Below are 23494 nucleotides of genomic sequence, written 5' to 3'. Positions count from 1 at the left end.
TTGTGTACAGACAAGGTTATAGTCAAGGTGTGGGTTTTAGCCACCTCTTAACTAAGAGGTTTCAGGGCTCAGCCTTAAAGGTTGAAGAGGCTGAGTGATCTGTGCAATTTCAGAACAGAATGTCATCTTATGTGCAAGATAAATGCATAGATGCAGTCTCACCACTCTTTTTAAAGTGGAGAGGTTGGTACCTAGCTTGTGGCATTAAAACAGGCACAGATTTCACCACTTGATCAAACACTGGTGACTGAGGTATTAGGAGGATCTGATGTTTATCCTCTCAATGGCTTTTTTTTGAGAACAGAACTTGCCATAGGAATTGTTTTGCTGTTTGCCTTTCATCTACTTAGATATTTTTCTCAATACAAGCCTGTCTTTATTTTGTTGCTTTATTGGATGGTTGCTAGCAATTAGGTTGCAGCACCCACCACTACTTTCCTGCTGTCTTTGCCAACCTAATTAGCGTTCTGTTCCAAATGTGGTCTATTACATGACTGTTGCATGACTGAGGTACTGTACTGAATTGTAAACAATAACCTTTTCCAGTAGTTGTTGCTACTTTTCAAAACACTGCATTAAGATAGAAAAAACCCCAAAAAACAGTGGTCTGTCTGGACACATTTAAGACAGAAAATTTAAGTGTTCTGATTTCCCACAACTTTTTTGTAGAGTTCAGTATCCTGTTTTTTGCCATAGGAGGTATTATAAACATTTCTGTTACTGTTAAGTTAAAGACATAGTGAACAAGCTGGCAGACTTTAAGACTTTAGTGTTCAACATATTCATAAGTTTGCTGGGAAAAAAAAAAGGTGTGAATAACAGCGATAAAATTATGGATGTTATTAAGTTGAATAACGTGATGAAGATAAGGGCAGACTGAAACAATCTGCAGTCCTAGTCTCACTGTCTCTAAAAGAATATAGCTAAACTGGAAAATGCTCCAAAAATGACAACACTGTTTTTGCTCAAAGGTGAACAGAATAACTTTCATGTAAGGAGTGACAGATATACTTAAAATGTTTGTAAAAGAGAAGTGAGATGATGACCTAGGGAAGGATGGAATTTTCCAATACAGTAATTAGATGTATTAAGAGACAGAGAGAGGAGTTTGTTTATTTCAGAACAACAGGAGATTGTGATTTACCCAGTGTTAACTGAGAGTATGAAAGTTCATACTGGAGACTACTGCTTCAGAGTATATAAAACATATCTGAAGTGCATTAAATGCCAAGTCAGTTCAGAAAGCACCTGGAGAAACTTGGATGGCAAAATGTTACAGGATATCAATCACAAAAAGACCATTTCCAGCTCTGCAAGTCTGAGCTGTACACCTCTGGAACATGAGGAAACTTCCTGTAGAAGCGTATTTTTCCTGCTGTATTTTTTTGCCATAAACATCTGGTATCAATTTCTGTTGTAAATGGGATACTTTGCTTGATGGAGATTTGCTATTGCTTTTACTTTACTTTCCTTCAAAGCATCTGGAGACGAGCTCATTCTTTATGATGCGATAATGTTTCTTTTCTTGCAAAAATTGGTTGAAAGTCATCTTTTAGGTACACATCATGGTAATTAGGAGATATAGTGTAAGCATATAGGTTGGATTAGAGTTGGATCACAAGTAAAAAGAAGGGTTTCTTTATAATTTTTTTTTCACATTCACTTACTGATTTTGAGCAATCTGGACACCCTGTAGTTGTGTCTTATGAGCAGAAACTGCAAAATTATGATAATAATCTTCAAATGTTAATAAGTGTCAGTGAAGGACTCCCTGTATTTGACACACATGCACATACATACATACATACACTGCATTGGCAGTGTTTATTTCGGGGAACTGAAGGGTGTAGAATGTATGTTACCTTAACAATAAATTAAAATCATCTGAGCTTTACGTTGTTCCTTACAGCAACCAAACAACTTAGTGCATAAACTGCTTTCCTTAAGGGTGTATGCTTTACCAAATACTATTTCCAGTAGTCCTTGTGTTGCCCAAATTCCCAGGTTACAAAGATATTTGCTTATTTGTTTTTTAAATAGTTAGTGCCTTCCTTTTTCTTAGGATGGTGGGATCATACAATCTTGGAATGCCAAATCTAATGTCATGCTTGGGCTTTTAATAGCTTTTGCTCCATGGACCCACACCTGCTTTGGAGTGTCTTATTGTTTAAAAGAGAGAGATTTGTGGCATCTTGTCACTCATGCAGCATAAATTGCCACTTTATACTAGAGAGGAAAATTAGTTAATTTGAACATATACAGTTTTGTGTTCTAACACAAGTTTATTTGCCTCCTACTCCTAGCTGAACACACCAAAGATCATTCTAGCTTTTCAGAAGTTCAGATTTCTGTATTCCTACAAGAATTTTTGGTACATTCATAATGTTTGTTGTTGGCAATCACTTGGAAGTGCTGTTAATTTGTCTGTAGTTGAAAAAAAGAGGAACAGTCTAGGCATGACTTTTATCTTCTAAGCATCTTTCTCCTGCCAAACAGATGATATATGTTGGATAGGATGGACTAGTGGCAATCTACTTTATTATTTGTTGATATAAGGTCATGGAATTAGTCATTCTGGTATATGGAGTAAGATGTAAGTTACATCCAAACTGCATCCAAATTAATTATTTTATCAACAATGAAGTGGATTTCTGTATTCTTCCTTAAAGCACAGTAATAAAAAGTTTAGAATTAAAAAATACTGTCTGAATAATTTTCAAAACTTTCCAGCATTAAAAGAGTAGTGAAATTTGAGAATTATGTGCATATTTACACATAATTTCAGCAACACTAAAGTGCAACACACTCTACATGGTGAACTCATTAATCATTTATTAATAATTTAATTTGAACTTCTGTTACATTATTCTGAAATAACTTTCTTGAACAAGAGTATGTCTTACAATAATTATTAGATCTTGATTAATGTTTCAAATGAGAGCAAATTCAAGGAAATTTAACATGAAGCTTAGGTAATAACTACTTTTCTTGTTAACAATGTCCCCTAATTTGCAGTGTGACTTGAAGCCAGTCTAACTGCCAGCATGGGCTTCTCTGTGTTATGCTATTATCTTCTGTAATGCTATTCTTTTTTTCCTTGTATCTTTATCCATTGCAGTCCTTCAATTCCTCTAGACTATTTAGCTTCACAAAGAATAACTAAATTCCTCTGACTCCTCACCAGAGGGTATATTTTTCAATGCTTTATTAATTTTGATCTTTAGCGTTCAGACTTCTCATCCACTCAAAGGATGGTTATCAGGTTCAGGTAACACTGAGATAATTCAACTTTCTTATGTTCTCAGAGTTTTCCTGACTTTTTATAAAGTTCATTGTCTTCATTAGATGCTTCCCAAATGCCAACAGGACATCTGAACTATGACTTCTGTTTTTGCCATGTCATCATTGAAAATTGTCTATGGTAAAGAAGTAAACTGTCTGTCCTTCCTTTAGAAATACTTCAGTTCATTACTGGTTTGCCATACTGAAATATGAAATTTAACATATTTTCATTCTGTGAATGTGTTTCATGGTTTTACAGTGTAAGCTATCTTACAGAACTTTGTTTCATCAAATCTATTATTCTATAGAATCATCAAATGGTTTGGGTTGGAAGGGACCTTAGAGATGACCTAATTCCATCCAACCCCCTTGCTGTGGGCAGGGACACCTTCCAGTAGACCAAGTTGTTCAAAATCCCTTCCATCCTGGCTTCCAGGAATGGGGATCCACAGCTTCTCTGGGCAGGACATTTAGTTTTACCAGCTAAATTAACTAGCTTGTTTTATCAACAACAAAATAATACATTTAAAATGTTACCTAAAAAGCCATCAAAGCAATTATTATGTATTGTCATTTTAAGGCAATACTTAATAGGATACCTGGTGTTTATTATTTGTTCTCTATATACAGACATTTCCTTTCTGCCAATTTTGTGCTTGAGTGCTGTAACCAATGTTTTGTAGTTAAGAATGTTGCTCTTTTAAGTTTCAGCTCTATTGTTCAGACTGCTTGGTGACTCAGGCAAGTGCCATTTCATCAGTCTTTGAAGTCTGGAAATAATTTTTTGTACTTGGTAATAAAGGAAAAGTACAGAAAAAAGCAATTATTTATTCCCTCTATTGTTATCACACCCATAAAACCAGCAGGTACTGCAACTGCCTAAATTCACTTCTAATGATTAACAGGTGAGTTTTATTTCAAATGTGTCAAAGCTCCTTCCTTTTATTGGATGATTTCCTGCCAATAGATTGACTAGCTCTCTCAGATATTTTCATTAAATATAATTATATGAAAAACTGTTTTACCAGATGCAACAGTATTTTCTAAGTTATTGTGAACTGTATTTTGTTTATTCTCTACCTTTTTCTTATTTAAAAAAACATATTTCTTGGCACATCATTTAACTTTTAAAATATGTGCCTTTTTTCTTCCTTTTTCTCAAGATAATATTCAAGTGTATGTCAGGTATATTTCTCAAAACTGACTCAGTAAATACCTTCAGAGAAGACACAACACAGAAGGAAAATCCCTGCTATTTTAAGGTTGGTAAGGTAGTTTACCATGTATTCTGTATTCTGAAGATTAGTATAAATCATTACAATTACCCCAAAAAATTATGGCAAGGTTCAATAATGTGCTTCACTTGTAGCACTGAGTAAAAGATAAATAAGATTTAAAGGGAACTTCTGCACATTTTATTTTAGGAGGTTCATTCTAATTTCAAGGAATAATTTATGCAAGATCTTATTTTCTGGATTGAAAATAATATTCATGAAAAGTGAGAATTCAAAACAGACAATAATTCAATCTTTTGCATGAAATGAACACAGGGATTACCACCTTCATGGCTACCTTCCCCATTATTCTTTCTTTTTCATTTTTTGTAGTATCGTTAGAAGCCATTTCTTGTTTGCATTCATTGTTTCTAAACAACATTTAAATACTGAGTACTTACTTCCTCCATGTTCTATGTCCAGTAGGAATAAGCAGGTGTTTCATCGGTTTTGCATTTCAAAAATATCATAATTTGCTCCATAGTTTATTTGAAATGCTCTGTTGGTCCCTCTTCTACACACGTATCACACTTTCAGCACAGTGAATTGTCCATCTCTCTGTAAAACAGCATTCCACCAAGAGAATTGGTCTGGGGTTAGCTGATTAGAGCTGTCACTTCATTTTATAGCAGGCCTTTTTCCATTTTGCTTCATCACCACTAGTGTGATGCTGGAGCACATTAATGCCCATTTCTGCAGCGTGCACTTGGATTCCCATGCCCCTGGCAACAGGTGTGGGGATAGAGATGCTGTCCAGGCTATTGCCCTGATTTTTGGGAAGAGTACAGCCAACGCAAAAACAGTAGGTTAGAAAGTTCTGACTCTTCTGACTGACACTGTGGACAAAACTCAGCCCAAAATATAAAGAGAACAAATGTCTGGTTATTGCTCTTTTTGGTTATCCAGCTCTAAAGCACTTTTTAACCTAATTCTCTGCATAATGTTATTCCCCTAATGAAACGGGAGTGTTTTTACTGTCTCCTGTTTATTCTTTCAGGATTTGTGGATTTAACACTCCATGATCAGGTCCATCTACTGGAATGTGCCTGGTTAGAGATACTGATGATCGGCTTAGTGTGGCGCTCCATGGAACACCCAGGAAAGCTTTTGTTTGCACCTAACCTGTTACTGGACAGGTCAGTCTGCATGTTGCTGTGAATTATTTAAGTTAATTTATTTCTGCTGCAATCAAATTAATTTTTAGCATGATATCATCTCACCGATGCTACAATTTGACTGTACATCATATGTCAAGCAGGCTTATGGTAGGTGAGACTGGAAAATGAATGCTCAGGAATGATAGGATGCTGGTCATTTATTAGACAAGTAACACGTCTGAGATTCATCTGCTGCTTGAAGTACTTTTTTCAAAGGCAGTACTAAATTTCTCTTATAATCTTCACAGTTTGTTGCAGAAGTATTTTAAATGAAAAAAATTAACACTATATAATGTAATTCAGATAATTATTTTTGTTTATTTAATATCCTCCTAGTTTTTCTTAGTTAGAAGAAATTTTTCCAAACAGCCAGCCAAAATTTTGCAAGAAAATCCTCATAGAATCTCAAGTGCAGCCTTACTTATTTATAGCGAATATATAAAGTTTGGGTTTTTTTCCCCTATGAAAACTGGAGACAAATATAACAAACACATACTTGCTCCCTTTATCAAGCTTTTAAAATTTTTAGTCAGTCTTGCTAATATGCTAAGTATTTCTGAGAGAAAAAATATGCATCTGTACTGTATGACAATATCCTGGATTTTAGCTGGTAGTCTTCACATTAAAAGCAGGAAGACTGATATTTTTAAACATATTTTCTACTATCTTAATGTAAACTCAAGATCTCTTTTCCTAGTCATGAAAAATTTCATGAAAAATTTCAATTACGTTTCAGACAAAATTGCTTAGGATAGAGTAATCTTAGCTATTGGTGGTCCTCTTACTTGAAGACTACTGCCCACATAGCAGAGCTGGCAGGGGAGAGCTGCTGTGCACAGAGGCCACTTCAGGGCTGACTTTGGCATCTTGGTCTAAAGTGGAAGTGGCAGAAGGGCCAAACTGAGATGGAGTATACAGAGACAGCTAAGAGCTGGGCAAGCTCCTGACCTCATCACATAGCTGCCAGGGAAGATGGGTGGCAACAGAATGTCAAGGGCAGTGCCCTCAGCTTCTGCAGCCACCAGCTGTGTAAATTAATCAAAATTCTCATCAGCAGAAAAATTTATGATCAATTTGGTCTATTGACTGTGGGGTACTGAGTTTCCATGGTTGCATTCATGCAATGTTAATCCTTTGATTCCCTGCCCTCTATTTGCACACACTCCCCAGGACTTACTTTCAGCATTTTAGTAAAATACAAATGATAATACCTAACAGGATAAAACATAATCTGTCACAGTAATAGAGGAATGTTTATTGAAGGAAAAGCTCTATTTTTCTTGTGTAAGCACAATGATCTGTGTGATGTGGAACTAGATAAGTATAAAATACATTCTCACTTTAGGTACAGAAAATATCTGCTTGTTTAAATGTAAGTACAGTCTTGACAAAAAGCTGAAACAGTTTTAAAATATTTTTTTAAAATTTTGGTCTTTCTCAACTTAAAATCTCCATGCTCTCAGTAAAATGGAGTTTGAGAAGTTGATTCACACAGTTTTAAACAGCTGTTGGATAAAAGAAACCCATTGCATGCAACTAGAACCACATATTACTCCAGGGCTCTTTGTTTTGTAAGTTTCAATTAAGACTGTAAAATGTAGATCTATTACATCTTCTAATTTTCAAATAATAAGAAACATGTTTCTAAGTCATCATGCAGTTGCCTCACTCCATTTGGTAGGGATATTTGCAGAAAGAAAAATAATAAATTACTTGACTCTGGGAAGCACTGATTTGCTAATCAGTTAAATAACTCTTAATTTACTTGTTAATTAGTGCTAACAATATTTTGATGTGTTAATTTGATTTGGGCAAATTGGCTTTTGAGAATGTTATAGAGCAAAAATCTGTTGCTTGTCAGGTTCGAGAGGGCAGGACAAACACAGATTCAAAGCCTGTTTCACTCAATGAAGTTCTTGCACTGCATCAAATACTCATAGAACCATAAAATGGTTTGGATTGGAAGGGACCTTAAAGATCACTAGTTCCAACCTCCATTCCATGGGCAGGGACGCCTTTCACTAGGCCACATTACTCTAGAGTTTCATCCAACACTTCTATATTTAGTGAAATCTCTATATTGTTAATACAGAGCTTTACCACACTTTGTGTATGCCTCTAGATCTCTGTGATCATTCTGTTGCAGACATCCTCTCTGATTTGAGCACCCCTTTCGTTTTAGCATTCAGGCTTATCCCGATTCTAACAGATTCTTTCTGTTAAAGATCTCTGATATAGGTAGTAGTTTGTATACATCTGTTCCTAAAGCTTAGGTCACACCAAATGTTATACAACTTTTCTTGTGCTTTGGCTAGATATATACAGTCTTGTCTTGTTAAAATCTATCTGAAATGTCATAAAAATAACCTTTCAGCTTTGCTGATTTTTGAAAAAATGTGGCCTTTCTTCTCCCATCTTACTCCTACTTGGGTCATATTACACATATGCTTGTCTTGTTTCTGAAGATCTTTTGGAAACTGTCTTTTTTAATTCTATGCAAGTCAACCAGTTACATTTTTAAATAAGTACTTTAACTTTCCTTTGTGACCATTCACACTTGGAAGACTCCTTGAAAGAATCTGTAAAGCAGACCTTAGTTAATAATTCTCTGTTGCTTTTTAAAATTTTTCTTTGCCTGTAAGAAAATAATTACACAACAAATAAGTTGACAATATGTGTAGACTGCTGTCTTCTCGATATATGAATATCATCACATTATCTCTTTATATTCCCAGCCTGCATTGTAATTAGACAGTGTATTTTGTGAGGTAATCCATCCATTCTTATTCTGTTAATGCATTACCCAAACACTTGAGTCTTGGTTCAAAATCAAGAATTTTAACAGTCTGCCAGTTACATAGAACTAGTAGATTTTTACTGTGTACTGCTGCTATTAAAATGCTCAAATGACAATAATTATAGATTAGAAAAAACAGGCTCAATCAGAAATACAATGGCACATTCACAGTGCTTGCAATTAATGTAAAGTACTTACTAAAATTAAATAATAAATTCAGGATTTTATATTATGTTTTTGAAAATTAGTATATTGTATAAGGCAAATTTAGAGTAAAGGCTTAGGTTTCTAGTAGGACAAACCAGATGTTTCCTGTCTGGAGTGTTCCCAAGAAACTAGGCTTTAAAAATGTCATTAGACCATGGTTGAAATTTGTCAGGCCTGACAGTAGACTGTTTATAATTTTGAAGAAAATGTGATGTTTCTTCAAGAATAAGACAGTAATGTTTTACCATTTTTTTTTAAAGGATTTTTTACATTCAGATATCATGTTGATCTCAGGTTACTCAAAGGCTTGAAACATAAAGCATCTTGTGGTAGAAGTAGCTGGATTGCTGAAACTGAAGCAAAATATGAAATGCAGTGCTGCATTTTAAAAAAGAAGCCTGGTGACCACAGTAAAGAAGCTGATGGGATGCCATCTAAAGAAGAGAATTGGCTGAAGTTGAATGAATATGACATAGTGATAGTCACCATGCATTTTGTAAGAGGAAGCCACAAATACACTGCAGTCCTTAAGAAATTAACAAACAAGTAGATGATGGATATCTTGTTGAATTTCCATAAAGTATTAAAAAATTCCAAATTTTATGTAGACATGGAATGTATATAGGGGAATAATAATTCTGATCTTCCTAGACAGCATTCTGAGTTGATCTTTCCGTCTCACTGTTACCAGCAGTTAGTTATATAGAGCTAGCAGTTCTTTGCTTGCCAGTAGTCAGACTGCAGCTTTCCTTCCCCCTGAGAATGTTTACAATAGGAAATAGAAATAATACAAATCATTGCCATTTCCTCTGTTTAATTGTGTGCTTCATCTATGCTTAGAAAGCTGTGCCTTTCTGATTTTCTTTGTCTTGACAGTAATATGGAAGGAATAGGAGAGGTACCCAGAGGTGTTGCACAATTTAACAGATGAGCTTTGCTACAAAGACTAATTAAATGGACTGACTTCTCTGCCTGTGATACTCATTAGAAGAATGGGAACAAAGTAAAGATGATAGGAGCTGTATAAAGTCATGAGCATGTTGAGAAGATGTGTGGAAATCCTCAAATTATCTCTTCCAGCCCAGAACTAGAGGTAGTCACTTAAAACCAGCAGATCCAAATGACTGTGTGCTTAGCCCACAGCTAAATATACCTTTGGTATGAAACAGTATGGCTATCTTCATGTTATTTTATACTGTTATTTTCTTATCATGGTTGTAAAAAATCTCTCATAGGAAATGAATCTGTCTAGGGACTTATAAAATTTCAGTTCAATGTAGTCAGTATTTTGGTGTTTCTGTCATGTTTTTTTTTTCTTTTTATGGAGAAAGCTAATCTGTTTTTCAGGATTCATTTTAATTCAGAAACTTATTTCCACTTCCAGTGCTTGATGGAGATTTTTCATTCTCACTAAATAGAATTTTCCTTTTACTGACTTTTGTATTGAGCAATGGCAGGAGACTGAGGATCTATTTAAACTGCAACTAACACAAATAGCAAAAAACCTTACAGTATTCACTATGTGACAGGGTAGCTGATCAATTTACTGCTTTCATGGCACTTTTTCTCAACTTTTTTCACTATATTTGAAAAGAATCTTTTAAGTTCTTTATGTAGATATTTTGATAGACATAAAATTAGATACAATAGAAGGGGATCAAGATGAAATCTGAGTATGTTTTTCTAGTCCTTCAACTTGTAAAATGTTACAAATGTTTGAGGACACCACACTTGTCGGTCACTTGAGTAAATGCATAACATTTCATGTGAAATTGTCAATGCATTAATTACCATTGATTCATTTAAAAAAAGGAAGCAGTGATCTCAAGTGCTTGATTCAGAATGCTTCCTTAGTGGCCTTCTGCTTGTATTTGTTTCAAAAGGAAAAAATTCCATAGGTGACAAGTATATCCTAATTTGCCCTTCAAAATGGATTTGAAAAGCGATTGTATATTTGCTTTTCATCATGTCTTTAATAGCAATAGATTCCATCTAAAAAACCAAGCTCAAAAAATCATCTTGTCATTATTTGCTCGATAGAGCTGAATGGATTAACTTGTAGGTAGTTAAGGAATCACTTGAAATTAAGTTTCTCTTTCATCTTTCACTGTATGGTTGAATTTTGAGATGCATTATTATACTACAGACCCTGTAGAATGAAAAAAAAAAAACCACTATTACAAGAGACAGAATGCTAAAACTGAAATGAATGAAAAATTACTGTGTCTTTATTGTGAATCAGTTTTTACTGTATTTTTGAGCAAAATTCAAAGACTACCTAATTCTGTAACTCAAACAACTTACATGTAAAAATCAGGACAATCTTTCCAGAGTCTGGAGAAGTGCTGGGTAATGCTCAAAGTGATGAATTTTTTAAAAAAAGATAAAAAAAGAAAGTCCCCTCTCATTATGATCTCCACATCTTCAGAGTTCTCAGCTGATAGATTCCCTTGGGGATTTGTAGGCACAGAAAAAAGTTTTCAAAGAAAATGAAATAATTCTGGATTCAAGATAGTACCTACACAAATTATGAGACTACTTCTTCATCTAGTAACCCTGCCCTTGGAAGCTCAGGCCCCAATTCTAGGTCACATTGTACTGTGATGCTGTTAATTCCAAAATCAAATTTTCTTTGCATTTCTGATACAAAGAAAATTTTGAAATGTTTTTTGGCTTTATGGTGTCTCAGACTGAATATAAATTAAACTGAAAAAGACCTTTTGGCCAATTATTTTAGCTTTATTATTCCCAAATGGAGAGCCTTCATAATAATTTTCTAATCTAAATGTCTTAAATGTGACCAAAGAGTAATTAGTTTTCTTAGAACTATCATAGCAGCATTTTTTGGATTTTTTTCCTACCTGGCATACATGTATACCCATTTCACATTATATTTTACAAAGAGAAGAATCTTTTAAAGGTACTTAGTAGCTAATTGTCTCTGTGTTTCAGACCTGATTAACCACTGCTCAAATGTTCAGAGTACTACTATTACCCTGTTTGCCTGGGTGGATGATCCTCTGGTCATCTAGTCAGGAAAGACACTTCATTGTGAGGGCAAGTGTCAACCATGTGGGAGCCCAGGTGGTCCAGTCCATGGGGGCTGCTCAGGAGAAAGGGCTTGAGGCAGAATGGACTGATCCTGCAGGGCAGCAACTGCTTGCATAGCTGGTGTCAACAACATGGATTTAACTTATCATGGAACCTGCTGTGAAGATCGAGGGTGTCCATAAAGTGAGGCAAAATCATGATTTCCACAGACTGGCCAACCTGGTGAAGGAGCTTTAAACAGGATGATGTGGACATGAAAGACAAAATAACAAAACCTAATAATAGGAAACCTCCCAAAGTATGTGCATGAACATAAATACAGAATTGCCTCCAGGACACCATGGTGGGGGAAACTCCATAAATTTTCTGAGAATTCAGCGCAAGTGGGTGCCCTCTGAGCCAGCAAACTGCCCTCCCAGACTTCCTTAGGAAAAGCTTGAGCAGCATCTAGAGGTAGGTGATGCTCTCTCACTGCTCAGACATGCTGTGGCAAGTCTGGAGTGCTGTGTCCAGTTCTGAGCTACCCTACACAAGACAGACATGCATTGAGACTGGACTGAGGCCAGTGATGGGCCACAAAGAGTAGACTGGAACAACTTTCATACAAGGAGAATCTGAGAAGACTTAGGTCTGATAAATATCTGATGGAGAGGGGAAGTAAAGAAGGCAATGGAAGATTCTTCTCAGTGGCAGGACAAGAAGTTTTGGAGTCTCAGTCCTTGGAGATACTGAAAACCTAACAATATATAGGCCTGAGTAGGGCCACTGAACTAGATTATTTCCAGACAATTCATGCACTATCAGTAGCTCTGGTAATCTGTGACTAAATCTAGGTGAAAATAACTTCAAAACAGATATTTGTTTCTTTTTATTTATTGAAAAATATGCTAATTCATATTTATTGCAAATATTTTTCAGTTATGACTTTTAAATCTTGGACTAATTTTATAAATTTTGGATATGTTTTAGCCAGCAATTGACCCAAATCTTTGCTCTTAAGCTTATATTGAATAAGAAATAATGGGCTCTTCAGTATGCTCTGAAAGAGCAGGTTGTAATACCAGCCATTGACTGTAGTCTGTGAAGTTCCCCAGGGTGTGTTAATTGAAAGCCAGTATTAAGGAAGAAATAGGATGAGCAAAAGATGTTGCTACATCTGAAGGCTTATGAACAAGTCAATTAAAAAGTCCCCTAATCCCCAAACAAAAAACCACAGAGAAAACAACAAAATGGAACTGTAGAACAAGTCCTTCATGTAATTAATTTGTCCCTTTCTACAGCTCACACCTTCATGACCACCTACCACTTATTGGTTGATTTGTGTGAAGGTGCAAGCTAGATCGCTGTGATCAAAACAACATTTTTTTCCAAAGCAAAATGATATCTAAGCTCCTGGATACTGACAGAATAATAAGAATTTCTCTTTATCAGCAGGATTCGCGTCTGACACTGATTTATTTTACACTTGGTAGTTTCTGCTTTTCTGCTTGACTCATGTTTTTTTCAGATTGTTGTTTTGTTCCAGAGCTTTGGGGTTAATTTTTTTCAGATTTTAGTTTTTTAATGCTTACTTTTCCTCTAACCTTTTCTACAATCCCTTGGTATTACTGGTTAAATGCAGGATGGTCTGAAGTAAAATTTCTCTGCATTGAGAAAAGGTGGAATCCTCTGTTAGTTAAGTAGCCCTATAATACCAATCTGGCAGTATTTAAGGCATCCAAGTAGATGTTCTTGATTTGGTCTTAAATGCTTGCAGAAGGAGCTTTCCTGACATCCCACTTCCTTAAGCTGTTCTAGTGCATTGCTTCACATAGGAGTAGAAAGCTTCTACCAATGTCTATTGATAGAGCTAGTTTATATAGAATATTATAAAGAATAAATATGTATAATTTATATATATTATATAAATACATTAATATTAGTACATATATTAATGTATATAAATATAATTTCTTCTTTGGAAGTCTGTATACAGACTTACTGTTCTCCTGTGTCAGAGCACAGGCATTTGAGTTAAGTCTGTGAATGCCCTTCTTTCTAACTGGGAATGTGAATGTTACCCTTGCAGCTTTTCTCTCCCCTGTTTCTTAACCTACCTTTAGGCTTAGGAAGACATCCAAGCCTTCTTTACAGGCTTCATCACCAAGTTACTAAGTCCACTTTTGAAGCTGCTATTCCCTGTCCTAGCCATGTGCATCCATCTGTTCTTGGCAGACCCTTTTCATCAAATAAAGTACCATGGTAAAAGAAGACAGATAACAAACAAACACAGTCAGACTTTTTTGGATGATGCAGCTGTCTTTAGCATTTCCCTTTGAATTAAAATTTGATGAGAGCAATCCATTGAGTCGTCGAGTCCCTGTTCCCTTCACCCAAGCACCCTTCATTATTAATTTTTACTTGATCCTGTGCTTCTGTTAAAGGCATTCCTGCTGTCTAGGTTTTTCCCCATACTTAAACAAAATCTAGATTCTTATTCCTACATACAGTGAAATAGCCCTGGCTACTGATACCACTATCAGTGGTAGTGTAGGCATCAGAGGGAGGGAAGCCATTATCCTGCTTTTATGTGGCATTTATTATCTGAAATGCCAAATCCAAATTATTACAGGAAATATATTAATAAACTTCAGTAAACATAGTGGAGAACCACCAAGGCCAGACCCCATGCCTTGTGGCTGGAAGATGTGGATTTGTTCCCTCTGGAGGAGAAAGGGCTTTTAAGTTTGCATAACCTACAGTCTACAAGGAGGTTATCAAGGCTCTTTATTAAAATGCCTTATGAGAGATTGAGAAATGGGAGTAATAAATGGAAGCAGAGGAGGTTTTGGCTGGATATAGGGGAGGGAAAAAAAGCATGATGATGAAAGTAATTAAGCTGAGAGAGTTTGTGCAGTCTCCATCCTTGGAGATTTTCAAGACCAGCATTGCATAAAGCCTTGAGTGAGCTGACTCCACTTTGAGTGGGAGGCTGGACTAAAGTCATTCTGAATTGCCCTCTGGCCTGGATGGTGCTGTGATTCTATAGACCTACTAAAGTTAATACAAACAGTATTTTTATGCAGTCACTTAAGACTTTTAATTCAAATTGTTTAACGTTCCTAAACTTTCCTCAATAGCCAAATTTAAAGTGTTCTTCTGAGAATATCTGTTCATTTTGCCATTCTGCACAATAAAGAAGCTTTTATTGTCTTCTCTTCAGCAAGATGAGAGTACACAAAGACAACAGCAAGATGGTAGGATAAAGATAATTGTTAAATCTATTGCTAATTTGTCCTTCAGGAAAGTTCTCTAGGCTTTCCCAGATAGGCCTCCCTATCAACTGAACACATAACTGTGAAGATGTGATGGTATTATCAGCTTATGTTAGAAAGTTAGAAGGCAATTCAGGAGAACTGGATATTCCAGTTTCAGATAGTTTCCTGTTGCTTGACAAAGAAAATAATTGTTGTAGCCTAAATAATAAAAAAATTTAACAGAACCCTATATTGCAAAATTACTTAACTCCTGCAGTTCCCATTTATATCCATGGAGATGGATCTGCTTCCTACTTCTGAAAATAAAGGAGAAATTTCTAGGTCGTTCCTTGCACATGTAATACCTAAAGTTGGGTATGTAACTTCACCTAAAGTACATTAGCTAAAGAGGTTCTTTTTTTTTTTTTTTTCCCCTTATGGAGTAGCCTGATCTTTCACACACAGATAGCAAAACAAAAGAGATTGGGATCTACTTAGAATCTCTTAAATTTAAATATTTTTTTTTTTTAATATTCTATCATATGAGTTCAGTTGATGGGAAAGAGGCACACATGTTGCTTTAAGCACATGGAATATATGTTGCTAGATTAGGGGTTTTTGTCTAGAGGTTGTACTTGTCAGCAAGAGAATCATGATTGCAATATTGATTTTGTAAACTACAGTCTATTGAACTATTTTTGTAGGAGGTTGGGAATAATTCTTACTTGCTATCAAAATGTCTGTCTCAGGAGGCATCATAAGGCATGTTAAATGGTCTGATTTTGCAAATAACTTCCTATTTCTTTTTTTCCCCTCTGATCTTAGACATGTAAATTTTGCAATTTGTACAGACTGTGTAATATTTTGACATGTTTCAAAACCTTGCTGCAGTTGTTTTGTGGGTTCTAGGAACCAAATATCTCAGTCAGGCATGAAGATGTGGGGTTTTTTTTAATATAGGTCTTTTGATCCATGGAAACATTTCATTTCTGCAAAATTCTGAAATACTAAATTCTGAAACAAACTTTTTGGGGACATTATTTAAGTTTATGCAAAACTATTAAAGGATTCTTGTCCTCTGTGCTAAACTGTATAGAGAGGAAATTAATCTTTCTATAGTTGTGGGCAAATATATTGTACCAGAAGCATTGAAACTTGTCATGATGCCTTGGAGAGTGCAAAGAAGTTTCTCAGTCTGCAATCAGAAGGGAAGATGTCTGTATTTTCTGAGGGTCTGGGGTGGTTTCAGACATTAGCTACAGGTTCTGAACAGCACATCTGTGGTAAGACTTGAGGCAGGTGTCTCTATGCTGGTAGGTTTCTTATGACAATGAAATTAGGACATGTTCAATCTTTTTCATGTTATAAATCATAGTTTGTTCATTTGAAATTTCTTTTGCATTTTCCTGTAGCAATGATCTTCCTAATTTTGTTTATGAAAGCCATATCTAAAAAGTATTATATTTCTAAACAGCAGATCGGATCGCTCATTAAGTCTTATATATTAAAATTTCACTCAGGAAGGCCTAAGAGAAATAAAAGTAGGTAGTTCTTGTAAAAGGTAGCAATGAAAATGACCAAAAGAGCTGCAGACTACATTTTCACAGATAATAACTAAAATCTGCATTAATTTTTCAGCTGCGGGTTGAGTGGGCAAGATGATAATTAGTGAGTGGGAATGCCTTGTACTGTGAGCAGAAGGAGAAGGTTAATTGCCATTTCTAATGAACACTTTGAGATGTTCCAAACTTCAGCTTTGTTCAATGCTGCAATGTAAAAAGTTGCTTGATATGTGAAGTGATAGTTTTATTCAGTCATACAGACATGATTTTACCCTCCTAGGTCCTTCTTGAGCTCATGAATAAGCTTATTCTTTAAGGAGGCATTATGTTGACATTGAGCATCAATAGAAGTGTGTTGGAACATTAAAGTTTGCTCAGGCAGTTGGAACATTAAAGGTTGCTCAGGCAGCTAGAAACAAGTGCAGATGTTTAGGGAGGGAGAAATGCAATGAATTGGGACCATTTCAGTTAAAGAGAAAAAAAGAAAATAATGAGGAAACAAAGTAACAAAAGCAGAACACATGCACACAAATCAAAATGTAGTTTTGAACAAATCTTTTCCTCAATATAAGAATTTGGTTGAGTCAGTTAAAAATATTCCACCACAGTAATATGATGAATTCCTGAAACTGATTTTTTTTTTGATATATGGTACTTAATATTTTATTTATTTTGCTTGGAACACTGAGAACAGTGCTTTTGTAATCAAATGTGCACAGAGCAGGAAGTTGCATACTTGCTCATGATCTGATGAAATCAAATTGGATGCTATTTGTCCAAGGGGATGAAAAACTCATGGTACCACCAGGTTAAAAATTAATATCTCCCCATTTATGATATTCACACAGGAATCAAGGGAAATGTGTAGAGGGCATGGTGGAAATCTTTGACATGCTGCTGGCTACTGCTGCTCGGTTTCGCATGATGAACCTTCAAGGGGAGGAATTTGTGTGCCTTAAATCCATCATCCTGCTCAATTCTGGTAAGTCTTGTGCTTTGTTGTCACTTGGGTAATTGTGGCTGCTTCTGCATGTGGTTGAACACCACTGTCCTTAATGGCATTTTCATTTTGAGAAAGCAGCACCAGAAATGGGTTTTCAACACAGATGCAGGCAGGACCACCAGGCAGGGGTGGGAGCAGTCAAACCTGTCCAGTGATGTAGATGGGACTCAGGAAGAGGATGCAGCGAGTGGATGACACTGTGTGCAGCTGATATGGAGAGTGGTCAGAGAAGTGCCTTGAACCCCATGTTGGCAGGTCTTAAAACTCTGCTTACAAGACACTGAAGTAGCTGGAACCACACACAAGGCACCCAAAAGCAATGCTTAGCTGCAGTGCTCAGGTGATGGTAAAATAAAAGGAAATAAGGGCAAAAATGTGATTGAGTTTATCATGGTTTAGTTTATATTAAATTATAGGCATCTAAAAGTTTCACATGTAATCACTTTCCACATCCTTTATAGTTTTTGACTGTAGATCTCATCCTGAAGTATACTTCAAAAATAGATGACTAGATAACAAGTGTAAGTTTAGATACAGATATATATATTAAAGGTTAGATTATTTGAATTTTATATGAGATAATTGAAACAAACAACTTTAACTTGAAGTATGGGACAGAAAACATTGGTTACACACCAGAGGATTTTTTTCTGTCTGAAATGAGAAAAAAATAATCCAGAAAATTTGTTTTTCTATGCAGAAGTGACACCCATGGTATTCTCATGGAAATGATAGATATCTAAATTAATAATATAGGCATCAAAGTAAAAATTTTAGACACAATTCTCTGCTCAGCTGTTACCTGGTGACAAAAGATGCCAGAGTTTCTCAATGAGGATTTATCCATTTGTAAAGTTTTTTCCTGTTGCATTTGAGCATGTACATGGTACCACCCTCTAGAGAAAACAGATGTGGAGGGCTCTATGTCCTTTTTATCCAATTGTCTAACAAATCACTTGCCCAAATTGCAAGAAAAAAAAAATAGGATATTGTCATCAAAGGCTAACTCTAAATGCAGTAGATGTTGCTTTATTGACCAGGCACTTTTCTTTATGGAAGTTTGGATGTCATCTCCTCAAAGTTCAAGAAAAATTATGTATTTATACAGTCTACTATAAAATGCTTTATGCATATTCTATGAGATATGAATGTGGTTCCGGTTTTGCTGTGGTTGCAACCAATTGCCAAAAAGTAACATTTGAAGCAAGCAAGTAGCATATTAGAAATGAAGAGCTATTGATCTTACATTAAGTTCCAGAGTGTGACAATTGTGATTCCTCTTTGACATTTTATTTTCATTTTATTGCCCTGATAATTGTAACAGAATATTTCTTAGAGTTAAATAATATTCCTGGAAAATGATGCTCCTCCAGAATTTTAGCTAATATATTCAAAGGTAATTAACTTCTTAAATAAATCTAGAATATGTACTTGATTTATAAAAATTTTGAATTTCAATTAGAAAAAATAGAACTGCAAGTTTGAATAAAAGAAATTAGATACACATGTCTTGAACATGAAGAAATTAAGTCATGCTCTAGAGAAATGTTGTGCCTATATTTTATTTAGAATTGATCCATAAAAAAAAAAATTATTTAGACAAAGCTCTGACAGGCATCACCAACTATACTTCATAAGAACATCTCACTATATTAATGGGATTTTTTGTTACAAAATTCCCCTAAGGAAAACCTGCAAAAGATTTCCATCTGCCCATAAGAGAGATGGGACCGATGTAAATTCTATGTATATATGGCCACAGAATGTATGTTTATATTGCATCTCATTACCTTTATGCATAAAGGTACATTTCAGTATTTATATTCCTACAACAAACTAATATTATAGCTGAACAGTGGGAATGTGGATTAAAGTTTCTGACTATTACACTCTCGAGATGCTCAAACTAAGAGGCATTAGACTGCAATACAAAGTAGCACAATTTGGGGTATGTGTAAGATTTGTGTAAGTGTTTGGCATAGATTCTCTAAAATGTCTTCTGGAGATGCTTTACTTCACATAATGTAGCCAACCTCCTTACCTAAAATGTTGGACAGATATGAAACGTTATGTGCTCTGGAGCACATGGCTGAGAGAGCTGAGTTGGTTCATCCAGGGAAAGAGGAGGTAAAGGAGGGTCTTACTGCAGCCCTCAGACAGCTGATGAACAGCTGGTTATGGAGATGATGAACAGCTTATGGAGAAACCAGGGGCAGACCTTTCTCAGGGGTGCAAGAGGAAAGGGCAATCTGCAATGGAGACAAACCACAGCAAGGGAGATCCTGACCAGATCAACAGAACAAAATCTCTACCTAGTGAGAAGTTTAGCACTGGAACAGGTTGGCCAGAAAGATGGTAGGATCTCAGTCCTTTCAAATACTCAGAACTCAGCTGGACAAAGCTCTGGGTAACTTGTTCTAACTCTGAAGTTATCTCTATTTGAGCAAGAGGATGAACTAGCTGACCTCCAAACCTATCCTAACCTGATTTCTTTCTGTGAGTGCATATGTAAATATTCACAAACCTTCTACTAAAGAAACAGCATAATAAACCAAAAATTCATCGTGTGTTTATTATGCTGCCTGTATTATATCTGATGTGATTAAACCAGCAGATCTCAAAATGATTTTAAAAAGTGGATTAATTAAACAAATAGGACTGATTATGCTACATCTCATGTTTAAAAGCAGTCTGCATTTGCATTCTAAATCTTTGTGTAGATTTAATTCAGTGAGTGTACACAAACATTTCTTTATTAAATCCTTGGACATCTGGAAGTCCCTGGAAGTAGTGTTGTTTATTGCCTTTGTTGGACATTCTGGTTTTGCAACATCTTGCAAGGCTGTTTAATATCTTTACACTCCTTTTCCATGTGGTTTTGGACAAAACACAATGTTTTGGGGTTTTTTTAAGATTTGGTCAGTGCATGTAGAAAGGATGGGAGGTTTTGTTTGTAAACCAAGGTAGATGCTTATCCTACTTACATAGTTTTCCTGAGATATTAAGGTGACAACATGTCTGTAACAACAAGGACATAATTGTGCCCATCTAAATAACAAACCTAAAGGTGCCTCTCTAAAGCTGCAGCAAAAAGCTTTGACTAAAAAGCAAAGTAGTTTTTTTGAAAACCACATTCAGCTGTTACTTAACATTGGAAAGTAAGTATTAGAATAATGAAAGGGCAACATGATGCCAGATGTTTTATTTTTGAGTGCATCAGAGAAGAGGAGTGGTGCTATGCAGCAAACCAAAGGCTTTCATTTTGGACATGAAAATGTAGGTGACATCTGCCTTAGCAGCTGATTTACCTAAATAGTTAGCTGGTTAGTCCACAGAGGTGGAAAGATTTGGCTGATTTGATGAATACAGGAGACCTCCTGATGCATTTTTCCACATGAGTCCTTGTTATTCTTTTCTCCCGGTGTTTTTCAGTTCCTGTTAAATTGTGCTTATTTATTTCTTTATTTTTGGGGCTGGATGATTCTAGGTGTGCATAGTACAGAAATTAATTTCCTCATACCTCAGCCTGTCTTGCTACAGCTGCAGAGCAATTGGATGTAGTGGAAGAAGAAAAGCCTTGGGTGTTCTGTGAATCTGAACTTCAAATGTAAAAATACTTTAAACTGGGGTTTATTGTGACAGAAAAGATTTTGAGGACATTCTCTTCTACAGTACCATGCAACAAATATATAATTATATATGGTGAGAGATATCAAATTCTATCAATGTATGCCAAGGGCTGGCATGGTAGCAGCCCCTGAGAGATCCTGTTCTGGTATGTGTTATGGGCATGGACCAACAGGCCTTGCTTGCTTCTGGGGTGGTGCTTTCTCTGTTCCTGAGTCTGTTAGGTTTTACAACATTGACCTACAGAAAGAACTGGAAATCAATCTGGTAGCTATTGAATTTAGGATTGGAAAGGCCTTGGAGACTGTTAAGTTTCACTTTGCTAAGGCAATTTTCTGCACCCTCATTTGAAAGCTCTGTTTGGATGTGTATGAGTGTGTGATAGCCAGCATATTTTTTTGGGGCAATCTCTAGTCAATGGCCGGGGGCAGGAGCAATCACTGTAAGGGTGTAGAAAGGAAAACTAAACATAATTTTTCTTGGCAGTTATTGACTGGCAGTTGTCAGAATTCTCTACAGTTATTGGGGAGTGCTCTTTTGATTTACAGTTTTTAATAGCTTCTAGATTAGACCTAGGTGAGAAAAAATTCCTCCTAAAAGATTCTTTTCTTTTACTAGTTTCAGTAATATGAAGCTATGGGTTATTGCTGCAAGAGTACAATAGGTTCCTGTGGCTGAAGTAAACTTCTCTGGAGGCACTGTGCATTTATGAGATTAATATTTCCTTCTAGTGGATTGTGCTTTGCCAGTAATATTTAAGAATCTTGCCCCTACAGGTACATGTTAAGCTATCAAACCTTGTATTGTCAATAGGTATATTTGAGGGTGGTTCAGAGTCAGCTGAAAAAGGTTCAGCTGAGAAAAGCCCCAGAAGCAGTTTCTGTTTGTGAATTTCGGTAAAAAATAATAATAGCTATGAAATTATTTTTTCATAGCTATGAAATTATTATTTCTCTGTGAGAAAAGAGGCCACTGTCCTACCTATCCATATAAAATTTGAAGCAATACCCATTACCAAAATTAAGAACTGTGACTGATAGTTTTCAGAAATTGTACTATGTTTGAGTTATCCTTGTAGTCTTTTAAAACAGTTTCTTGGTTACTCTTTCCCAGAGAAACTCACATTCACAAACACATTTACATTTCTTTTTAGCACAGAAGAAAAAAAAATCATAAAAACTACTTGTAGGTTACAGTAGTTCTATGTGTCAGGTCTTTGAAGTACCCAGAAGATGTGAGGAGATGAGGTAGGCCAAGACATTAAAAAAATCTCAACTCCCTGACTGCTGAGATGCACAGCAAAATATCTTCACATCCAATGGTAGCCCCAAGGCTGCAAACAATAAAAACAAGCTATACCATTTATATCTGACAAGCTATAGCATATATATCTGCATGCTAGTGTCTGTATGTCATTTATTCTTAATAGCACTAACTGAATTCCATATTCTGCTATATATGATGCTTTAAAGAAAAGCAAAACAAAACATTATTCCAGAAACCATTTTTTCCCCAAGGACAAAATCCAGATCTCTTCTTGGGTCTGTAGATGAGCTGATGCAGAAGGGCCAAAGCACAGGATTAGTCAAATCTATTATAGACACAGGATAATGAACACTCTATGATGCAGCCATTTTGATTGTATTCCTGTATGTACATCTTAAACCTCTGGTGCCTCAGGGCTGGATTATGGCAATATGACCTGTTTAGAATTATTGGTTCAGTCCAAAAGATTTAAAAACTGATGCTGAATGCAACAGCTCTCTTTTGGCAGCACAGTGTTGTTGTGACCCGATTCACATTGGCTGTACGTTGTCGTCCAGAAAAAGAATCAAGATAAAACAGTCCAAAATAGTTTAGACTTTACAATTTTGAAAGCTGATGTGCTTCATGCTCCCAAAATTTATTAGTAGCAAAAGCTTTTATGCCTGGATTATAGACTCTTGTAGGTGATATAGAGGGGCTGTTGGAGAGGGCATTTTAAGGTGTTTTGTCTTCTGGAAAAATTTTTATCTGGTTCAAACCTTCAGGATGCTCACTTTCAGCAGTAAGATATTCAAGGCAGCAATTTGCTCAAGCTGATTTGGACACATTTTTTAAAGCAGAGTCAGCTTTGCAGGTGAAGGAGCACACCTATCAAGGCTTTTTCTTGGTTGGGAGAATTTTGTTGAGGCAAACATCCATAAACAAACCCTGTTTTTGTTTACATGTTTTGTGGTAACATTATTCAGTTCCAAATTTTCTAGAAAAATAATTAAAAATTAAATATTAACAGGGAAAATGTCAAAAGCTGCTGAA

The 23494-nt window shown here is 35.7% G+C and overlaps 1 protein-coding gene across 1 annotated transcript in view; it reads left to right on the top strand.

The window, feature by feature from the left end:
- ESR1 (estrogen receptor 1) overlaps positions 1 to 23494 on the top strand; it is a 158515-nt gene that overhangs the window by 129461 nt on the left and 5560 nt on the right. Inside the window, 2 exon segments of the mRNA XM_021540602.2 lie at positions 5554 to 5692; positions 17415 to 17548. Of these exon segments, the coding sequence (XP_021396277.2) occupies positions 5554 to 5692; positions 17415 to 17548 (273 nt within the window).

Source organism: Lonchura striata, chromosome 3 (genome assembly GCF_046129695.1).
Source record: "Lonchura striata isolate bLonStr1 chromosome 3, bLonStr1.mat, whole genome shotgun sequence".
In the NCBI taxonomy this organism is placed as follows: Eukaryota; Metazoa; Chordata; class Aves; order Passeriformes; family Estrildidae; genus Lonchura; species Lonchura striata.
The sequence above is the reverse complement of the archived record's forward strand: the minus strand, read 5'-3'. Positions and strand labels throughout refer to the sequence as shown.